The sequence below is a fragment of the Tiliqua scincoides genome, chromosome 2 (assembly GCF_035046505.1).
Source record: "Tiliqua scincoides isolate rTilSci1 chromosome 2, rTilSci1.hap2, whole genome shotgun sequence".
NCBI lineage: Eukaryota > Metazoa > Chordata > Lepidosauria > Squamata > Scincidae > Tiliqua > Tiliqua scincoides.
The window spans coordinates 41,219,627-41,237,148 of record NC_089822.1 but is presented as its reverse complement, the minus strand read 5'-3'; the positions used below and the strand labels follow the sequence as shown (position 1 = coordinate 41,237,148).

The following is a 17,522-nucleotide window of genomic DNA, read 5'->3' as shown; positions in this document are numbered from 1 at the left end:
ATCCTAATCAATTTCACAGCACAGCAGAGCAGATTGTAGCATTGTACAGCAGCATTTTACCAGATGGCACTTCTATAGGTGCTAGTTTTGAATGCCAGCAATGATCTGATCAGGGGGGGGGGAGGGGAGAAAAAAGGTATTCCACTCAGCCTCTTTGTTTAGGAATTATCACCCTGCACTACCATTTCTTGGCAAAATGATTCTATAAAAGAGTCTATCAACCTCACTATTTCAATCATAATGAAGAGGAGGCAATAAAATAATAATGACTGGATAGTTACTCATTGGACCAAAAAAAGTTGGATAGTTTTCAATGGCGAGCATCTGCAACAAACTTCTAAGAACTGCAAAAATAAATACTTCATATTGGCAAAAAGATAATGGTTATTTATTTATTTAAAGAATGTATATCATACCTTTCCTATGCTGAAGCAAATGCCCAAGGCAGCTTACAAGTTAGGAGGATGCAAAAATCAAGTGGCACATACAACATACATATTAAATGAACATGACTTAATACATATTAAGTCATTTCTGCCCAGCACTGCATATACACTACAGTGACCAATTATGTACACCTGTGGGCCGGGCAAAAATGGGTTAGAAGTTTTTTATCCATCACTTACTCTATGAACTATGTTTAACACACCTTCAAAATAAAATTCTAAAAGCATATTAAGAACATTTGTGTAAGAGCAGTAGTGTGATTCTATGTAGGATTACTTGGAGATGAGTCCCACTGTGCTCAACAGGCTTAGTTACAACTAAGAACGCCCAGAATTGCAGTCTTGCAGTGCAATACTGTACAAGTTCATTCAGAAATAAGTCTCGTATTTAATGGCATTTACGCTCAGAAATTCTATATAATTATACTTAAAGGTTTTTTGTTTGAGGGCTGATGGTGCAGTTTTATTTTGGATCAGTGCTGCTAACTATATTTTTTTATTTGTGAGCTTATTCTTTTATTAGTAGAGCTTTTCATTATTTCCAAGTATATTTTCCCCTTAAGGTTTTGTGGCAAGCCACCTTGTGGACAGCTGTTTGGTAGGGTATAAATACATTAAATATGGTGGATTCATATACAAGTACCACCAGCTTCCAATATCACTAAAACACACAGTAATGAAATATTATTTAAAAGATTTTCAGAAATCAATAGTCGATATGAATTTTATTTATTTGTTTTTCACATTTCTATACTGCCCTTCCTCCAAAGACCCCAGGGCAGTATACATACATCCCTCGGTCCTTTTGTCCTCACCAACGCTGTGAGGTAGGTTAAGTGGAGAAACAGTGGCTGACCCAAGGTCACCCAGGAAGCATCAAGGCTGAGTAAGGATTTGAACCTGGATCTTCCAGGTCTAAGTTCACTAACCAAACCACATCCTGGCTCTCTCTATTCCACTTTGAAAGTGTGGTGTTACAGTCTTAAATTAATCAAAACCCACTTCTCTGTGTTACAGAGTCCAGTGAAGCCATAAACACTAGTGACCTCCTAACATGGGTTCTGTTCCTTCTGTTCTCTCACCAGTGTGAATTCCCCCATCATCAACCACAGAGCTGGTGAACCACTGTTAACACTAGCAACTGATAGAAAAAGGAGAATTCATGTATAGAAAGGAAGGAAGAATGGGGGGCAGCTGAAATGTAAGTCCTATGGCATGCTTTCCATCACCTCATCATGGTTAGAAAATCCCTAGAATTACATCTGCAATGGGCTGCTAAAGGAATGGTTTTTAGTTTCTAAGGAAGAGAACTACACCCAGAAACTAACATAAAGGTTAGTAGAGGTGGAGCCTATTTATCTGCAAAATTTTCATCCATGGATCTGGCTCAATGTGGATTGCCCGGACCCACGTTGAGTTAGACTTGGCTCCACCTCAGCCTCTAGGGGACCGAAGTATTCCAGTCAACTCTGGAGAGCTTTCTGAAACCCAGAAAGGCAGTGGGCATCCAACTGCTGCTTCAGAATGGCCCTCGGGAAACTGGAAGTGACTTTTTTAGCCTTTTAAGGTATTCTGAGGCCCAGGAAAAACCGAAGTGGCATTTTTTCAGCACTACAGGCCATTTTGAAGTCCGCTGAGGCAGCGGATGGATGTGTGCTGCCTCTCCAGGCTGCAGAAAGCCCTCCGGATGGGAACACAGCACAGCTCCAGTCCCCTTTAGAGGGCTTAAAGGGACAAATACTGCGGTTTTTGTTATTTGCAATATTCTGTATCAGCGGGGGGGTCCGAGAACTGATCCCCCGCAGATATAGAGGCCCCACCTGTATACTTAATGCTACATAGTTTCAGTACAATTGTAACAATCTTGTCTCAAGAATAAATTCCTCACAGTTCAATGAGACTTATTCCTTAATACCTGAGATTATGATTGCAGTCTTAAGAAGTCCTATGCACACTTTCCTGAGAGTAAACCCCCTTGTAAGTCTCCCTTTCCTAAGAGTAAACCCTACTGAACACAATGGGACTTACTACGGAGTAAACATAGGCTTGTGGTGTGATTTTTTTTAGGGAGGGCAAACACACTGGAAAAATGTCATATTATTAGAGTGCCTCATATTTTCTTTCAAAAGATAATGCAGTACAACAGCTACCAATAAAATGGAGGCAAAGTCACAAAAAGTGGACAATGTTCATTCCACTTGTTTCAGAACTGGCAAGTTATGGGAGTCCAACAACACAACACTCTGCATATTTACTCAGAACTAAATCCCACTTTGACCAATGGAGCTATCTACAAGCAAGCATAATTAGGACTGCAGTCCAAAACAGAGAAATTAGAGCTTTGTGCCAGTTTTACTAAATCAGTGTTTCTCAATCTGTGGGTCGCAAGCTTAGGTGAATACCCCATTGATTTCAATGTGTACTATATTTTTAATCTATTATACTTGATGCATGGTATGTGACTGCATTTGGGGAACTGTTACAGATCTGTACTTTTCATATTTTTCAATGTATATGCTTTTAACAGTGATAGTCAATGGGGCTTACTCCCGGGAAAGCATGCATACGATTGCGTAGTTTGGGAAATTTAAAAAAAAAACAAACACAGATCAGCAACTGCTTGAGAGGGTTTGGAATGTTTTTTTTATTTTAAATTTTTTAACATATACTTATTGTAAACTTTTAATTGCTTCCTTGATTTGATTTTGTTGTAAGGGGGTGTTAAAAATTTTCCTGCTTTATGATGTCACTTCCAGCCGTGACATCACTTCCAGGTTAATAACATCACTTCTGGTGGGTCCCAACAGATTGGCATTCTAAAAAGTGGGTCCCAGTGCTAAAAGGTTAGAGAACCACTGTACTAAATTACCTATCCTTCCTGGATTGTTGTAAAATCGCACTCAAAGATTCAGGTGTATTGCTTTCACGCTGATCTTAAATCACTCTTAAACATCTGCCAGAAAATGTATTTGCAAACAAATTTAGTTACTAATCAAGCAATTAGGTTACTAGCTTTTCTCTTCACAGTTAACAATATTACTCACTGATGCCAATAAAGAAATCACTTTTGAAGAGAGAACTTCATGGATGTCTAGAGTCACCACAGGCAATTGGGAGAGTGGCAAGCTTGGTCTATGCAGGTTGATTTCACAAGTAAGGTTGTTCAGGATTCTAACTTTCTGTTATTATCTACACCTAGCATGTTGTCAGAGTAAGCCTTGGAGATTTGCTCCTGAGCCTTGCCCCATGCAGAAGTCATACACTGACCCACTAAGGCTTTCTTTGATGCAGTAGGCCAGTGGTTCTCAAACTGTGAGGGAGCTTTACTCCCTCAGTAAGTCTTTGTGAGGGAGCAGCTAGGACTAAGGGGGAGCGAGGGGGGTGCTTTCCATTTACTTTTATGTAGATAGGGGCTGCTGGAGGTTGCAGGAGGCGCAGGGAGCCCTGTGCAGTCCTCCACAGTGCTCCAAGGCTTGGAACGTTCAGTAAAAGTAGCCACAAAGCACCTCCTGCAAAATGGAGGTGCTTTTCGCCCGCTTTTGCTGAAGATTCCAACCTTCGGGGATCACCATGGAGGGCTGCGCAGGACTCCCCACACCTTCTGCAACCTCCAGCAGCCCTACCTACTTAAAAGTAGTGAAAGCACCCTCCTCACCCCCCATAGGAACACGATCCTGGGGATTGCTTCCCTGCCTCTCCCTTCCCCCGCCCCTTAAAGGGACAAGGGAACCATTACATGGCAAAGCCATGGTATCGTTCCCCCCCAGCTATCCTTGATAGTAACCGTTTCCTAGTATGTAGGCAGCATAAGACTTGTATTAAGGTTTCATACTCCACTTTAAAGGCTTTACTCTCATTTCCTCCCTACCATGCCTGGCTTCAGACATCACTACATGACAGCCCCAGGCTAAATGATTACTGCAATATCTTTAAACCACCATGTATAATGTGCTTTACTCACCTGCTGCACAAGCTGCTAAGAATTTTTCACTCTTACAAGGTTGCTTTGCTATAAGATGTGTGCAATTCCTATATTGCTAACAGAAAAAACAAAGTGTCACTAAGAATTGCCCACAGATTTTAAAAAATGTATCAAGACAAGAAGTTGCACTCAGGTTCAAATCAGAATCCCTCTCTTGCAAACTGTAGCATACATTCAACTTCACTTTACACACAGTGCTTTACTATAAGTATTATATGCTAAGTAACCCCCAAAATATTGTATTTTTTGTTTACTGTACGTTGCGTTTTTCATTACTATCATTTACCTCAGTGTCAAGGAAGACACAATCTAGCTTCAGAAGCAATTCAGCAAGAGTCTTCTTTTCTTGGTTCTTAAATCCAGTGAGTTGGATCCTTGGTTTCTGTGTACCACTTTCCATCTGTTTAAAATAAGATGGATAACAGACATGCAAAATTAAAAAAATGCTTGGGGCGCAGACACAGAAAAATGTGTTTCTGGAGCAATTCTGTTATTTGAAACAGTTATGCTACACAAGATCAACCTCTTCGTCAGGGTTCCAACCCTTTTTCTATTCTTTCACTAGCATGATTTACATGTACCTGTACAGGTGTGCAGATCTCTGTCATGGATTAGATTGTTAAGTGAACCTGCCACCCAATCGAGTGCCTTTGTTGTGTAAACAGACACTCCCTGCCAGACACATGCTGGCTGCAAAGGCTACAGGAGGTAGACTTCCTCTTCTTTGCATTAAGCATCTCTTTGTTGTGTAAACAGACACTCTGCTGCAGGTTATGAGAGACTTGATTGCCCCATTAAGAACCTTTGTTGTGCTTTGACCACCTTCATATATGTGGTCCATCTTTATGAGGTCCATCCTTAAGTGGTGAAAGCCTGTATTTATGTTGTCAGTGCAAACCAAACATTGTAAACAACTGAACAACATTGTAAAGAACAGAACATTTACCAGGCAAAAACCATGCTGAATCCAGCAGGGCTCACTTCTGAGTAAGCATGTGTAGCATCAGGACACAAATGATAAATTATTCAAGAGCAAGCTAGTAGAATTTTGGAGTGTTCCATCACAGGTGTGGAACATTTGAGAATTGTTTCCCATGGAAAAAAAAACTGCAAACAAACCTGGAAGCTATTTCATTATATGCAGAAGTGTTTAAAAATGGTGTTATTTATTTTACTCAAAAGCAAGACTATTCAGTAATACTTAGGTTGTAACTCCATCTTACAGCCCAGTCCTATCCACACTTTCCTGGATTAAGCCCCATTGACTCTAAAGGCACTTACTTGTGAGTAGACATGCATAGGATTGGGCTGTTACTCACCAGAAAACACCTCTAACTGTAAGTAAACACACTGGAGGAAAAGTGTAGACCAGCCATTTTCAACCACTGTGCTGTGGTACACTGGTGTGCCACAGGAATTTGAGGGAAGGTCATTTATTAGTAGGGCCAATAGGAATGTGAGGCCCCCACTAGCAGCATGGTGTGCCTTGGCAGTTAATAACCTGATGGATGTGCCTTGACAGTTTTAGTGCCTTGTCAGTGTGCTGTGAGATGAAAAAGGTTGAAAATCACTGGTGCAAACAGTGAACTGGACAGTCTTCACTCCAATTTGCTTCCTGCATGCAGGGCATTTTTTACTGCACCAGGGAGGACTCTAAAATATGGCATACCTCACCATTTCAAATGAAATAGTCCAGAACTGTACCACGTCACATTCTGCCTATCATGTAGAGTGGGTCTAAGTTTACCAATAAGGAACTACACAATTTGGTCAGGCATTCCACATTTGCCAGCAGATCCTGAAAACAGCCTCAAAGAAACAGAAGGGATTGTTTTGCAATATTCTCCAGAATGCTGCCAGCCCCTTCTGATGCTCCCATTCCAGCTTGCAAGGGAAATGACCCATACAAAGGCTGCAGCCTTTGTACTTGAGAGCAGGGGTGGATCTAGTATTTGTGTTTTGGGGGGGAGGGGGCATGAACACTACCTTAACTCCAGAGCCCAGGTCAACCAAGCGGGTAGACTTGGGCTCCCAGTCAAACTGCTATGGCTGAGGTCTGCTAGATAGGTAGACCTGAATTCCTGCCAGGACATGCCCAGATCTACCTGCTCGGTAGACCTGGACTCCCATTCCAACCGCCCTCTGCAGCCACCACTTCCAGAGCCCAGGTCTACCTGCCTGGAGAGGTGGCTCCAGTCAGAAAAGGAGCCCAGGTCTACCCAGCAGGTACATTTGGGCTCCAAGTTTGGAGGAGAGCCCAGGTCTACCTGCCTGGAAGTGGTGGCTCCAGTCAGGTCTTCCAGGCAGGTAGACCTGGGCTCTCCTCCAGACTTGGAGCCCAAATGTACCTGCTGGGTAGACCTGGGCTCCCTTTCTGACTGGAGCCACCTCTCCAGGCAGGTAGACCTGGGCTCCCGGCTGTGCTTGGGCTGCTCCCCATGCGGGTGGGCGCCCTGCCCCTCGGGTGCCCCAGTTGGGGGCGCGCACCCACGGCCCCCCTGGACCTGCCCCTACTGAGAGCAAGCCCCACAGTGCAATGGTTGCTGTGGAGACAGGCGCAGGACTGCACTGGGAGGCACGTGCTTCCCCCTAACGGTGCAGGCAGAGCCGTTAGGCATAGCGCGCGCTCAGCATGCCCGGCACGGGGGGGGGGCGGAAAGCCAGCTCGGGACGCCTTCCCCACCCGCACAACCGGCGCTGGGAGCCTGGGAGAGGGGAGCAGCCCGTGCTCCTCGCGCCCACAGACCGTTGAGGCAAAGACTGCCAGCGAGGACAGGCGCCCCCCTCAGCCCAAAGGCCGCCCGCCTTACCTCAGGCTCCGTCAGCGCAGCCCCTCCGCTTCCCTCTCCGGCTTTCTGTCGCTCGGCCTTGGCGCGCGCGCGCCTCTGAGGCGCGGCGCTCCTCCTCCGCCCGGCTCCTCCTCCGGATGTCTCGGTCCAGCCGTTCCGGGCCGTTGTCACTGACGCTCGCTGGTCGCCGGGGCTACCAGGCGCGGAGAGGAGCCGGGCCCGGCCTGCCTGGTAAGTGACGTCGAGATCTGTCAGGGCGGGGGGAGCCCCCTCGGCCCCCGACTCTCCGCCGTCGTCCACCCCTCCTCCTCCAGCGCCCTCAGGCTCACCGGGCTGGGTGAGGCGCCCCGGGGCTCTCTCTGGAGGCGAGTTGGATGCAGCAGGTGGCCGCTGCACAGCCCAATCCTACTCAGAAGCAAGTTCCACTGAGTTCAATGGGGCTTACTCCCAGGAAAGTGTGCCTAGGATTTCAGCCTCAGAGCCAATCCTCTGCATGTCCACTCAGAAGTAAGGCCCACTGAGTTCAGTGGGGCTTATTCCCTGGAAAATGTGGATAGGATTGCAGCCATAGTTTCATAGTTTAGGCTATCAAAGTTGCCCAGTGTCCTCTCTTCATTTACAAGGGAGTAAGGCTGCAATCCTTTCCATACTTCCCTGGGAGTAAGCCCCCCTGACTACAATGGGACTTACTTCTGAGTAGGCATGTATGGGCTTGAGCTCTAAGGCTGAAATTCTGTGCACACTTTCCTGGAAGTAAGTTTCATTGAACACAATGGGACTTACTTCTGAGTAGACAGACATAAGATAGGGCTTTAAGTCTCATTGAGCAAAAGTGGGATGAGTAAAACGCATAGGGCTGCACTGTGCGTGGTTGGTTGGCAACCCTCTCGAAAGACTATGGTATAAGCCTACACCCGGTATTCCCAGGCAGTCTCCCATCCAAGTACTAACCAGGCCTGACCCTGCTTAGCTTCCAAGATCAGGCATGTGTAGGGACTTTTTTTTCTAGTCCCACCTTCCCAGATAGTCTTACATAAAACCTCAGTGAAAACGTTTTTGTTTTGCTTCACTTTTGGGTGATGGGTTGCCTGCCTCTCTGCACCTCTGTAGTAGTTCCTTGAGTGTAAATAGTTTTGCTCTCCTCCAATTGGTTTTTTAAAAATTTTATTTATTGTCTTTGGGGCAAAAAATTTTATTTATTGTCATTGGTGCAAAAAATCAAAACTTTAGATATAGGCTGAAGGGTTCTGAGCTGTCTGTGACAGATCAGGAGAGAGATCTTGGGGTGGTGGTGGACAGGTCGATGAAAGTGTCGACTCAATGTGCGGCGGCAGTGAAGAAGGCCAATTCTATGCCTGGGATCATTAGGAAGGGTATTGAGAACAAAACGGCTAGTATTATAATGCCGTTGTACAAATCTATGGTAAGGCCACACCTGGAGTATTGTGTCCAGTTCTGGTCGCCGCATCTCAAAAAAGACATAGTGGAAATGGAAAAGGTGCAAAAGAGAGCGACTAAGATGATTACGGGGCTGGGGCACCTTCCTTATGAGGAAAGGCTACGGCGTTTGGGCCTCTTCAGCCTAGAAAAGAGACGCTTGAGGGGGGACATGATTGAGACATACAAAATTATGCAGGGAATGGACAGAGTGGATAGGGAGATGCTCTTTACACTCTCACATAATACCAGAACCAGGGGACATCCACTAAAATTGAGTGTAGGGCGGGTTAGGACAGACAAAAGAAAATATTTCTTTACTCAGCGTGTGGTCGGTCCGTGGAACTCCTTGCCACAGGATGTGGTGCTGGCGTCTAGCCTAGACGCCTTTAAAAGGGGATTGGACAAGTTTCTGGAGGAAAAATCCATTATGGGGTACAAGCCATGATGTGTATGCGCAACCTCCTGATTTTAGGAATGGCTTAAGTCAGAATTCCAGATGTAGGGGAGGGCACCAGGATGAGGTCTCTTGTATCTGGTGTGCTCCCTGGGGCATTTGGTGGGCCGCTGTGAGATACAGGAAGCTGGACTAGATGGGCCCTTGGCCTGATCCAGTGGGGCTGTTCTTATGTTATGTTCTTATGTTCTTTATGTTGTATCTTTTTAGCTACAAATTGTAAGCTACTTTGGGCATCTTCGGCAGAGGAAATCTTTTAAATAAATAAATAAATGAGAGATGCCAGCATTTGAAAGTTTTACAGTAAGCAATGAAAACTCAGCTTATTGTATTTTATTGTTTTCCCTCACGTTGCATTCTCTGATCCCTCACATAGGGCCTGGAGTTTGTGATGTAACTGTGGTTTGATTGATTAGTTACTAATGATAATCACAGTGGAATTCAGTGAACAAAGGGATGAAAGGAATCTTTAAAAGTAACTCTTGACCTGTTTATGTCTTAATGCCTGTATTTTTTATATTGAGGCATAGAAAATAACACTTTTTAATTTAAAACACGGGTCACCTTCTTTTCAGATTGGGCAGCCCAATCCTGTACTGCCCCAGGGTGCGCAGCTGGCACAGCACCGAAAATAGCTGCTGCCACATTCTGCGCACTCAAGGCAGCTGCTGGCAGCACCTCAAAAGAAGGAGACTTTTGTCCCCTTCCCCAGTTAAGCACTGTAACCCTGCAATGGGGCTACTCGATTCACGGCCAACCCAAAGTTGGGTGGTGAATCAAATGCCTCCATGTAAGGTGGCAAGCCCTACACAGTGGCTTTGGATCCAGTCATGCCTCCCTCCCTCCCCCCATGCCTCTCCTGCGCTCTCCCCGCCTCCCCAACTTGCCTCTGACATGCCTCCTCCCCACCCTCTGCCCACCTCCCCCCTTCCCTGAATGCCTCCTCCCCCCATGCCCCCGCTTACCTCTCTGCTGTTCTTCGGTCCGTGCAACTGCTGAGCAGTGGAGGTTGGGTGCCTGCATGGCGGTAGCTTGGTGCCAGCCAGTGCTGGGCTACCACCAGCGCTTGCCTGGCAGTATGACCCCTCGGGTCATACCTGCACTGCTGCAACAGCGCAGCACACCTAGCCCAGGGTGGGCTCTTAATTGTTGCATTATATTTTGAGGAACAGTATGCAGCCTGATCTGAAACATCTTTATTCAGAAGTACATCCCAGTGACTTCTATGAGACTTATTGCCAGTGTACTTAAGGTTCTAGCAGTTATTTCTTCATGAAAAGTTCTTTCTTTTGTTTGTGTACTTTCCTAAAAGAATCCAGTTTAAAACATCACAGCGGTTTACAATGTTTTACAACAATGTTGTTTTAATGCTTGCAAAGTATGTGGCTAAGGTTGAAATCTTATGCATGCTTGCTCTGGAGCAAGTTGAACTCTGTGGTAAGCATACATAGATCCTGCTAAATGCATACTTAGAGCCCAATCTGTGCATGTCTTAAGTTCCGTTATAGCCAATTGGGCTTACTCCCAGGAAAATGTGGATAGGATTGTAGCAATATACAATACTTCATTTTGACTGGCACTTCCTTTGTGTGGCTAGTAGCATGGTAAGGATTTGAAGATTACCTAATCCAGCCCAACTACACCAGAGATGCATGATAGAACTTACTCTGTGAGCTACTTCATCAGTTTTGTTAACTCAGGAGGGTCGCATTGCTGTTTTCCAATAGGAAAAATTAGGTGCAGATAATTAAAAAATGGGCCAAAAAATGATCCTTAGTAATTGATCTGATTTTTTTTTCTGTTAACAGTTCAAGATGGAACTTTTCAAAACTAGAGTTTTTATAAGTGTATTGCCATGACATCATATATAAAAGGGGGCAGAAGTTGTAAGAGCCAAAGCCACTGCAGTTTATGCCCATTCATAAATCCTTCTCCCCAATAAAATTAGAGCTGGAACTCTGGCATTTTTCTCTGGCCATTTCCATTGTCAAAAGGGCCCACCTATTATTTTTCAGGGTTCCTTTCTTCATATTAGCATTTTTGCAGCCTAACCTTGGCAGAGTCTTTTGCAACCTAACCTTTTGCAGCCTAACCTTGTCACTCAGCAGGCTCTCAGCAGGCACCATGAATGCTAACTTCAGCCCTCTTTAAAAAATGGGTTTGACGTTCCTGCTGTAGTCTAGCCAATATGCAAGGTGATAAGCTGAAGAATCCTGTGTCCTTTAATCCAGTGCTTCCAAACTGTGCACTGCAACACCTTAGGGTGGTGGATCTCACTCACAGGGGTGTCCCTCATATTTGCTCTCCTGGACGCCACCATCTTGGATTTTGTAAGATTGGGGTGCTGTCATCTTGGATCTTGCAAGATTTGGGCACTGCTATCTTGTATCTCATGAGATTTTGTGAGATCACAGATGACAGCACCTAGCTGACCGAGGAAGGCTACATGGGCACTGTGACCCCAGTAAGTTTGGGAATCACTGCTCTAATCTGATTGTAAGTGATTCAAAATTCAGGGATCCAGGCCAGCTCTGAGGCCAAGAGGTACTTAGCTTTGTGTGGAAAAAACAGGGTTTTGTTTTGTTTTGTTTTTAAATAGAAATAAAGAACCCTGTCTCCTATCCTGAATTGTGTCTGAATGGGTGATTCAGAGACTTATTAGCCATGCCAGCCAGCACAACTCAGCCAGAAATCTGCAAATTCAGAGGGGAGTGTGGGAAAAGATATAAACACATGGCTCTTTTTACTGTTTGCTTTGCTTGCCATAGTCAAAGAAAACATGGCTCTGTGGAACAATAAATCTGTAATTTTACTAAAGTTTTCTTTCCATGCTCTGCTGCCTGGCAATACCACAGCAATTTCATGCTGAGGGATGCTGAGGTACTGAGATTTTTCCATGCCTGGCTGTGCCAAGTTTATGGTTAGGATGAAACGGACAGGTAATTGAAAACCCTTTTGTTCATTATGAGATATCCATAGATATGCAAATATACCATTGGTGCATACCCCTATGGTGGCACAAAAATGGAAAGGGGGATAGCTGTTACGGGTTGTTTCTCCTAATATAGACATTAACAGATGACAAACAGGTTTCACATGATGTCTTCCCTTGGGAAGCAATGAAGTAGAAAAAAAAGTATTTTTGTAGCAGCTCTTGAGTTTTCAACCTATTTTCCTGTAACTCATTTTTTACCTTGCACTCCATAGTTCACTACTGTCTCTTCTCTGTACCCTGCGTTTCTCAAAACGTCCTGTCTTTTCTCTACACTAAATGCTCTTGGTCTGTACCCCAATTTATATTGCCCTCTGCTTGTTCTGTTTCTCTGTACCCCATTTTTCAGTCCTTTTGCTTTCCATGGTTTCTCTCATTTTTGTTTGGGTCTATTCTGTCTACACCTCCATGGTGAGTTTGGTGACAACTCTAAACAAATCAGATGGTTTGTTTTAACTGGGTTTTTTGTTGTTGTTTTAATATACCGTAGATACTCAATTATAAGTCAATCTCACAAATAAGTCAAGGGCAGGTTTTCAGCCAAAAATCATGGAATTTTCTATGACCCTTGGATGTCAGAGGGTTAAACTTAGGGAGGTGTCTGACTATAGTTTTGTCTGATTTTACCCGAGGCCAGATCCTGAAAAATAACCTCCCAGTAATTGTTACCCAAGAACTGTACAGTCTCTAATTTATTAAAATATAGTAAAAGATGATAAAATACATTTTTATTCTTTAACTTTTTAAATTCTGGTCTTCACCAGTGGCGTCGGCAGGGGGGTGCAGGGGGTGTGGGCTGCAGCGGGTGATGCACCGGGGGGTGCCACGCTGGAGGGAGTGACGCGCCCTGGGAGTGACGCACTAACATTGAGGCTTTAGGAGCTAGCCCATCATGCCATACACCATTGAATGTGGAATGTCCAGCGGAATGCAATGCAAAAAACGGAATTGAAATAGCTCCTTTCCTTCAAAAGTTATGGCCAAAATACCTGAAAGAAAAAATGCATGGAGCCCTATGGAAAGTGAGCCGTATCACGCGTCTACTCGCGAGTAGGCGTACTTGCCATAGTACGGAAAGGGCAGGCTGAGAGGACTCCAAGGACATCGGAATGGTCCTGATCCAATGAATGCAGCCCCCCAAAACACCTGAGTTCCCTCCCTCCCAGCTGCAGTCTATTGAGCCCTATGGAAAGCAAAGCAGCCTCATGGTTGCGTTTACTTGTGAGTAGGCAGACATGCCCTGGCTGATGGTCAGGCCAGGCAAAGGGGAACGTGAGGACACCAGAATGGTCTGATCCAATGGAGCTGGAGTGCAACAAATGCTCCAGAAGGCAGCCTCCCCCCCCCCCAAAAGGACAAAAAAAGAGGCTTGAGCTGGTAAGGGGAATGTTTTCTATTTTGCACTTGCAAAGCCAGGTGGGTCTTTATCTTGATATGCCTGAAATAGAAGAACTTTAGACTGGGCACTGGGAGGGCTGGAAATCTCACTGATTCTTTTTGGGGGGTTGTTATTGCAGGCAGACTACAGAGTAAACTCCATTGACCACTATGGGACTTACTTCTGAGTAGACATGCATAGGCTTGAGCCCACAGGCTGCAATTCTACCCACACTTTCCTGAGAGTAAGCCCCATTGACCACAATAGGACTTACTTCAGGGTAGATTCACTTGGTGGAACAGGACTGGCCCCCCCTTATTTAATTATTTCTATTCTTTTATTTTAATTATTTATAATTATTTGTTTTAATTTGCTTGATTATGTCACTTCTGGCCATGACATCACTTCCAGTGGGTCCTGGACAAATTGTCATTCTAAAAAGTGGGTCTCAGTGCTAAAAGTTTGAGAACTGCTGCAATAAGGTGTTAGTAAGTTGACGTGTGTGTGTGTGTGTGTGTGTGTGTGTGTGTGTGTGTGTGTGTGTGAGAGAGACTACAAGTTTTCAAAATCACTAAAAACAGAATTTGGAGGAATAATATCATCATGTTATATATCAATCAATGCGTAATTTCATGCAGAATGCAATGAGACAAGCCACATTGAAATATCTGTGTTCTAACAAAAGGTACAGCCAAAAAACCAGTGGGGGTGGGGCGATGGCACATCACTAAGCCCACCACTTGGGGTGTTGCTCCGCCCACTGCATGGGGTGATGCGCAGGCCTCCTGCACCAGGTGACGCGAATCCTAGTGATGCCACTTGTCTTCACAACCTTTTTATAAACACTATCAGAGTAAGTGCACTGTAAACATCATACCAGTAGAACAGTGGTTTCAACCTGGGATACATATATCTCCAGGGGCTCTCGACAGGACCTTTGAAAAAGATACTTTGGAGGAGTACTTGAAAAAGAATTGAATAATGGCAGAAAAAGGCAAGTAGTGCTTCAGGACGCCTTGCAGGGCCAGCAAGGCAAGAAGGAAGGTAGCTAGTTGGCTGTGAAAGCCCCACCAATACTTAGTTTTTGGTCATCAATTCATGTATGAATCAGTGATTGATCACTTTCCATATTGTGTTTCAGCTTTTTTACTGTGCTGGTTTTCAATAACCAAGAATTTCTCAGGACACTTCTGGTACAACATAGTGCAAAGGCATAGTCTTCAGTTCTTCAAACAGATAAAAAGAGAAAATACTGTGATGAATACAATATATATATTGTGATGAATACATATAAACACGTTTTTATATGGAGGAGATGAGGGCTTATATTATTAATATTAATTACAAAAATTTAGCTATTATGAGGGGTACAGTTTATGGAAAAAGGCTACCACAGGTTTACAAGTGAAAAAAGGTTGGGAACCACTGTAGGAGAACCATTAGTCAAATCCTTCTTTAAGGTTCCTGGTGTGTTAAGCCAGAGGTTCTGCATATAACATACAGCTTACAACACAAAACTGGGCGTGTGCAATTCAATTCACAGCAGAGAGACAAGTAACTAGGAATACTGTGAGCAAGTGCAACTGCACATAGTTGCAACCCTATTTACTCAGAAGTAGACCCATTGCTTTCCATGGGTGTTATTCTTAAGTAATGGTGCACTTAATTGTAGCCTGGGATCTTGTTTCCAATGGAAATGAGGATTACAATCTGGTATTTAAAGAACTCTGCAAAATGCAAGCATTTGCACAATGAAATGAGGCTTGCTTGATTTCAATGGATGCCTTGAGCCCTTTTCTCAGAAGGAGAATGAAATGTTAACTTTGGCTGGAGTTTGCCAGTGAGGTTACCATGGAGATTATCTCTGCATTGCATCTCTCTGCCATGACTCACTTGAAAAGCCCTTACCTCTGAGTGACCTCAGAGATAAGGGGAGGTGAAGATCCAAGCTTGATTTATTGGCAGAAATTTCTTACCCCTTAGGCCAGTATCTATGGTATATTTGTGTGATTTGTTGTTTTTTCCCCTTAACTATTGCAAGCCACTTTGAGAAATTTTTATGTGAAAGACAGTATGAAAACATAGTAGATAAAAATATAAGGCTTTTAATCTCATAGCAATTTGTACACACAGGGTGCAATCATATCTTGCGCTGGAACAGGCAAGAAAGAGGCTTGCACTGTATCCAGCGCAGGATAAGGGCCATAAGTGGCTCAGCCAGAGGCAAGGGGAAACATTTCCCCTTACCTCTGGGTAAGGTTTGCTGGCCCCTGTGGGTCTCCTTGGACTTGCGCCACCTCTTGAGGTGGCACAAATCTGAGGAGAGCAGAGCGGCTTGGAGCCTCTCCATTCTCCCCAGGAATGGGGGTTGGGATCCGGCATAACTGCCGGATCTCAGCCCCACCTCTCACTCCCCACCTACCCGCCCCCAGGGCCGTCCACTTCCTGCCCTCACCGCACCCAGGAATACCTCCCTCCCGCCTCCTCCCCACCCCCCACCTACCTCAGTCGTGCGTCAGTGCAGTCAGGCCGATGCAAGGCACTTGGAGGAAGCCGGTGCAGAGGCTTGCTTTGGCTTCCGCAGGCCAGCGTTTCTCTGAGTGCTGGCCTGGCTTCCTTCCAGGGAGACCCCCCTGGGCTGGCCCAAGTCAAGCGCTGGATTGTGCCCTTAGTTTCAACTAGTCTTATTTGCAACTAGGCCATGTAGCAGCTAGCCAGCTAAAATGGACTGAAAAATGTGGTGTCACAACATTCTGAATTCAGAAAAAGAGCAGCAGGAATATGCTCCCCATCATACCCGATTTCAGTCTCATGAAGCAAGGAGTTGCAACTGATCATCTCTAGTCATGAGTTCTGCAAAAATATACTAAAGGGTATCTTAAGTAGTTATTTTTAAAAGTGTTAATGACTGTACACCCCAGGGATCCCTGTGCCAGCCTCCGCAGGGCTCCACAGCATTCAGAGACAGTGCAGATGATGATTGGGACCCATTTCCGGTTTGCGATTGTGAAACCAGAAGTGGGTCATAATCGTTATTTTGATTGTCTCTGCACATTGGGGAGCCCTGTGGAGGCTGGTGCAGGGCTCCTCACATCCCCGGAAGGCTGCTGCAGGCTGTGGTGAGTCCAGGCAAGCCCCTGCACCCCTTGAAAGTGACCCGATTTGCGTTGCTCCCTCACCCACAAGAACTTACAGTGGGGCTCAAACTCCCTGCGAGTTTCAGAACCATTGAGTTAGGCCAACAGTTTTACTGTTTATGTTCAGTTAGGGGATCAAATATCTAGAGATTACAGTTCTAGAGTCACAGTGTGGAGATGGTTGAAACAAAAAAGGACATCATAAATTGGGTGGAGGGAACATATGGGAAACGAAATCTGAAGTGAACAAACATGAAATTAGAGAAAACTTCTCCATCCATAGTAAGGACAAAAATTTTCTTAATGAAGAAAATATATTTTGTTTAGATATTGTTTTTCTGTAGTCAAATTTAGCTATGTAGAATGGTTATCAATATATATCACGAACTACACTTGTTCACCAGAAATGGAGGTCCTGAGGTCATTTCTGTCACAATCCTGTAGGAAGGCCTTTCCTGGGATTTATAATCTAGGCTTCCTCTTAGATTTATCTATTTAGGACTCTGTTTGAGAGATTGTATCTTCCATATAGAGTGCAGTCTTGTAGTTTTGTGTTGAATGATAGAGCTATCATTCCCATTACCTGGAACTGAGAAATTGATGCTGAAGGTGCTTCTCCTCTAAACCTGCACATAATCCTTGGAATGTTTTTGCTGCTTCTACACTGGCCTTATGGCATAGTATTCCAACATTAGGAGAGGTAGGTGCTTTTGACTAGGGAATTTCTTCAGAATGAAGAAATGTTACTGTACAGTGCTTGAAATCAGAAAATCTGGTGGCTATATTGAATTGTTGACCAACCAAAACTTAGTAATTATGAGGATGTTTCTTTCTCTTTTGGCCTAACCTAGCTTCAATCTTCTGCAATGCAGTGAGCTGGAAGTGCAGGGCCCCCCCAAAAAGT

At 44.6% G+C, this 17,522-nt stretch overlaps 2 protein-coding genes across 4 annotated transcripts in view; one reads left to right on the top strand and one right to left on the bottom strand.

Annotated features, from left to right (window-relative positions):
* The window catches only part of SLF1 (SMC5-SMC6 complex localization factor 1), a 52,935-nt gene extending 45,608 nt beyond the window's left edge, over nt 1-7,327 (bottom strand). Inside the window, exons 1-3 of one of the 3 annotated variants that reach the window (XM_066614967.1) lie at nt 7,239-7,327; nt 4,715-4,828; nt 4,408-4,483 (exon numbers count right to left, since the gene is read on the bottom strand). In XM_066614967.1, the coding sequence (XP_066471064.1) occupies nt 4,408-4,483; nt 4,715-4,828 (190 nt within the window). In that variant the 5' untranslated portion in view covers nt 7,239-7,327. Of the gene's footprint in view, nt 1-4,407; nt 4,484-4,714; nt 4,829-7,238 lie in introns of those variants that run through there. The other 2 variants (XM_066614970.1, XM_066614968.1) reach the window with 2 other exon arrangements.
* A 77-nt stretch (nt 7,328-7,404) lies between these two features.
* The window catches only part of KIAA0825 (KIAA0825 ortholog), a 309,279-nt gene continuing 299,161 nt past the window's right edge, over nt 7,405-17,522 (top strand). The window contains exon 1 of the mRNA XM_066615910.1: nt 7,405-7,448. The gene's annotated coding sequence lies outside the window, so the exon portion shown is untranslated. The remainder of the gene's footprint in view (nt 7,449-17,522) is intronic.